The following is a 4,108-nucleotide window of genomic DNA, read 5'->3' as shown; positions in this document are numbered from 1 at the left end:
TCTCTCTTCCTACCTTGTGCTCACACCTTCCCCCTCACCCTTCCCACCTTCCCCCTTCCGTCTTCAACACTTCTTCGTCCGCTTTTCCTCTGCGCACCCCCATCTTCTCCCCCTCTCCCACCCTACGCTCTGGGATGGTCTGGCTAGAATTAAACTCCATAAAGGAGCCTTTTCTGATCCAGACTGTTGGGTGGGAAATGGAGAGCGCAGTTTGCGAAAGGAAAACTTCACGATTATTTAAGTAAGGGCGCAATAGTTAGGAACGCTGTTAATAATTGAGAACAAGAACCAATGCGTACATATAAAACACAACTTTTAAGCCCCGCTGAGTTCTCCATTCGGAGTGTAACTAACTTTTGTTTTAGAAAATGAGAATTCCAGGCTACAGCAAGGCCCACTCACGTCCAAGAATTCACAATCAGCTTTCTTTTCTCGCCTACTCTGTCCCTTTCCCACTGAACATCTATTTGGGAAGATGGCACAATTGCCCTACAATATTCAAAACTGAATTTGTCTTTTATAATAAATACTTTCGGTGGCATTTTCCAGCCGATCAAAGGCAGTCAATTGTAAATGCTGCTTTGATTTCCAGGCCGGCGAACACACTTGTTGAACAGGTCAAATCCAGGCGCTTGGTTTTGAGTTCAAACTGTGCTCCCCAAACCCGTCCAACGTAACTTTCCCCAGAACCTGTATTCATTCAAAGGCCTGTGTGGAACCGCTGGTGCTTTCCTCCTGCATTCCAGGCCTGACTGCGAGATTCTGTTTGGGAAATGTCTGAAGGATGGGCTTTTTAAAAATTATTTTGAAAGACCTTTAAAAATACCGACCCGGGACGGGCTGATTCTGCCCCCCCCCCCCCCTCCCAAACACACACACACGTTTCTTTCTCATATTCAGAACTTGCACAAATATCTACATCTCACCCATAAACGTGGGAATACAGAATAATTACAGATTGAATCAAACTCTCAAAGCCTAAGTGACACCTCAAACACCATTTTAAAAAAAAAATATTAAAGCAATCCCGCCTGGTGATTTAAAACAAAATGTATTATTTAAAGACAAAAAAATAGTGATGTCCGAGAAATGTATCAGCACTGGCCGATTTACGGGATTTTTATTTGGAAGCTCGCTCGCTCTCAATGCAAAGTGTTAACTCGACTCCTCATGCAATAGCAGTGGCTCAATGTGTCTGTCCCATCACAGCGAATCTTTGGAGGGTTTTGAGGTGGGGGGCATTTTGTGTGTGTGTTGAGGAGGGGGGTGGGGGAGCTGAAACGGTCCAGGCCGATAGGATTGTAACGCCTTGACGTTGCTGTCCCGGGTCCACGGCGACGTGCGCGTTACTTTGCCCGAGTGCTTTGTTTTATATTTAGCTATCTGCAGTTTATCTGGCAGCCCGCTAATTTCAGAGAATGGAATAGCGGTAAAGTAGCCCAGGAGATGATACTCCCGGCACCTTCAGTGACACTCCCCGTCCCGCCCCCAACCCCACCAAAAAAAAAAGAAAAAAATTAACAACAAAGTTCCAAATGGAGAGAAACAGGCAAATAGCCAGGTGGAGGTAGGGGCTGATCCACGAGGGGATTTGAATTAAACACACACAATACATTCGATTCCGTTCAGTTGCGATTTGTTTCGGCAGCACTTGCTTTATTATGAACGAATACTGTTTGCATATTGCTGATTCTGTTGAGGATAATGTTGGCGAGGGGGGAAATACTTGAGGTATCATTTGGGGTTTTGTGGTCATGTTGTACCCAGACATAAACGGAGCTCTTTTTTTTAAGAGAGGAAAAAAAATTAGATACAACCATTCCTCATGTGTTAAAATTATTCTGTTCGAAAGTAAGGTGAGAGTATTAAAATATGTACTCTCAGCTATGCCACAAACTGTGCTCCAAACACCCATATCCACAGTTACACTGCCAATCTCGGCTAATATCGATATTATTCTCATTGTCGTTCCACACACACAATACAGTTACCAAAAACAAAAGAAAATTCTTGACATAGAACATCGACCAAGTTCTCTTTGCTGAGGGATGGTCACTGTCTAATTATTGTGGCACCGTTACTGTACGTTAGAACAAGGACAAACTGCATGAAAGAAATGACAGAGAAGATTCCGCTGGCTTTTCCAAGCGGAATCTCGGAGGCACCGACCCTCACGTGAAATGGAAGCGAATCCATGATTACATTTCCACCTTGGCGGAATAAGGCAGGCCCAGAGTTATAGGCCTCGAAACTGACATTTGCAAATCAGCCGTTTTTGTTTAGATATTATCACGTATTGAATATCCTGAGAAAACGTGGGAAAACCCAGAAATACGGCCAGGAAAAATGCGCGGGTTTTGTTTTGCTAGCAAGCTTTTATATTCCTATTTAAAAAAAAAATCCCTGTGTCAAAAGCTCTGGTTAACAAAGAAAAACTCACCGTCAATAATAGTGACCATGGAAGCAATATTTTGGGGGTGGGGGGAGGCTGTGATGGCAGCTGACTTTGTGTTTTGCAAAGCAATCTGGAAAGTTGCGGCGTCAGTATCTCCCCCATCCCTCAAAACAATCCTTATTCACTACAGAGGAAGAAAAAAAAATTAAATGGGGTACAGTCTCCTTGTGTTCTTTAAACAAGATGGGCACGAACTTACTGTTCATAGTCTTGTTTGCAGTAAAGTTTCCTGTCTCGGTAATAACAGCTCCTGGTGAGAGGCTGATGACACACGGTACACTGCAGACAATGTTCGTGCCAAGAAGCTTCATTCACTCTCATCAGAAAGCGATCCTCGATAGGTCTTTGACAACCGTCGCATACTTCTTTATGTTTACAGTCAGAACCTGCAGCAATAAACAAAACAAAAATGCATTGAGAAAAGTATATCTTGCTGGATGATGGGTGCTTTTTTTTATTTTGGCTATTTTAATATTGACGAAAACCCCTTCCCCAGCGCATCGATCTGTACTGTATCTCCCCCACACCTCATCCCCGCCAGAATGATTCACCGCGTTCTCCACTTCCACACGCAAGGGTTTGTTCAGGGACAGCTCGGGAGAATGTGTCACTCCTTGAGAAAAGAGACGTGGGTTGTTGGAGGCAGAAAACAACTTGGAGAAAGTTAGTGCCATATCGACCGGCAGCAATGGTTCCTCAAACGTTGTTTCATAAAGAAATCCTATTGTACAGAGTGCCGATTTCACTGAGTGCCCGAGAGCTGCTTGACACATTTACAACTGGCCACTCAGTCAGTGAAAGGTTGCACACAAAGCCAGCAATGGCTTGGTTCACGATATGCAACAAATGGCGCTTACTTTGTTTTCAATTAAATGAGACTGTATAAATGGTATAAATACTTGATTTACCCAGTAGCATTCCCAAGGTAGCAGGACCTGAATGTAACGGGTGCTCCTCCATTTTGATGCCGTCCAGCATCTTTCGACACTCGGGCTCTCTTCTGCTGAAGCCCCTGGTCAGAGATTCGGGACCTGTAGTGAGAGCCATCCTTAGGATTACTATTCTGAAAGCACCAAGCGGCGTCCACTCACACATTCACCACCCCTCCCCCTCCCCCCCCCCCCCCAACCTTCCCACAACTCCCAACTTTAATGCTAACTTTAGCACAATCGATACAAACTATTTCCTACACACGTTCACATGCACAGGAGGGAGAGAGAGAGAGGGGGGAAATGAGGCGGCAGACAGATCGCTTTGTAACTTGGTATTGGTGAGTAATTGATCGTTGCACTTACAAGATCAGCACTTGGTTCAGTTTAAAAATAAAGGCTGCTCTGAAATAAAGACGTTACTTATTGGCACCTGGGGGAACCCAGTGAAGGAGGAAAGGAGCAGTGCTGAGACTCGCCAGGACAAAACTTGCAATCCAATCTTCTCGGGGTGATTTCTCTCTTTTTTTTGAGGGATGATGAAGGAGGAAATGAACTAGGAGTAAATCCCAAGAAGCGAAGCTGAGGTTTTCCCTGGGTGCTCGGGTGGGAGTGTGCCATGGACCCTTCTTTGCAGTGGGGTGGGTATAGAGCCAGGGAGAGCGATGGGGGGGAGGGGGGGCGGTGTTGGTATGGAGGGGAGGGGGGAGGGGGGTGGAGAGTC

At 45.3% G+C, this 4,108-nt stretch overlaps 1 protein-coding gene across 4 annotated transcripts in view; it reads right to left on the bottom strand.

Annotated features, from left to right (window-relative positions):
* Positions 1-4,108, bottom strand: part of LOC122564861 (LIM/homeobox protein LMX-1.2) — a 200,329-nt gene that overhangs the window by 192,722 nt on the left and 3,499 nt on the right. For 2 of the 4 annotated variants that reach the window (XM_043720224.1, XM_043720223.1), the window contains exons 2-3: positions 3,364-3,486; positions 2,655-2,841 (exon numbers count right to left, since the gene is read on the bottom strand). In XM_043720224.1, coding sequence (XP_043576159.1) covers positions 2,655-2,841; positions 3,364-3,433 — 257 coding nt within the window. In that variant the 5' untranslated portion in view covers positions 3,434-3,486. Of the gene's footprint in view, positions 1-2,654; positions 2,842-3,363; positions 3,503-3,750; positions 4,024-4,108 lie in introns of those variants that run through there. The other 2 variants (XM_043720222.1, XM_043720221.1) reach the window with 2 other exon arrangements.

Source organism: Chiloscyllium plagiosum, chromosome 30 (assembly GCF_004010195.1).
Source record: "Chiloscyllium plagiosum isolate BGI_BamShark_2017 chromosome 30, ASM401019v2, whole genome shotgun sequence".
NCBI lineage: Eukaryota > Metazoa > Chordata > Chondrichthyes > Orectolobiformes > Hemiscylliidae > Chiloscyllium > Chiloscyllium plagiosum.
The sequence above is the reverse complement of the archived record's forward strand: the minus strand, read 5'-3'. Positions and strand labels throughout refer to the sequence as shown.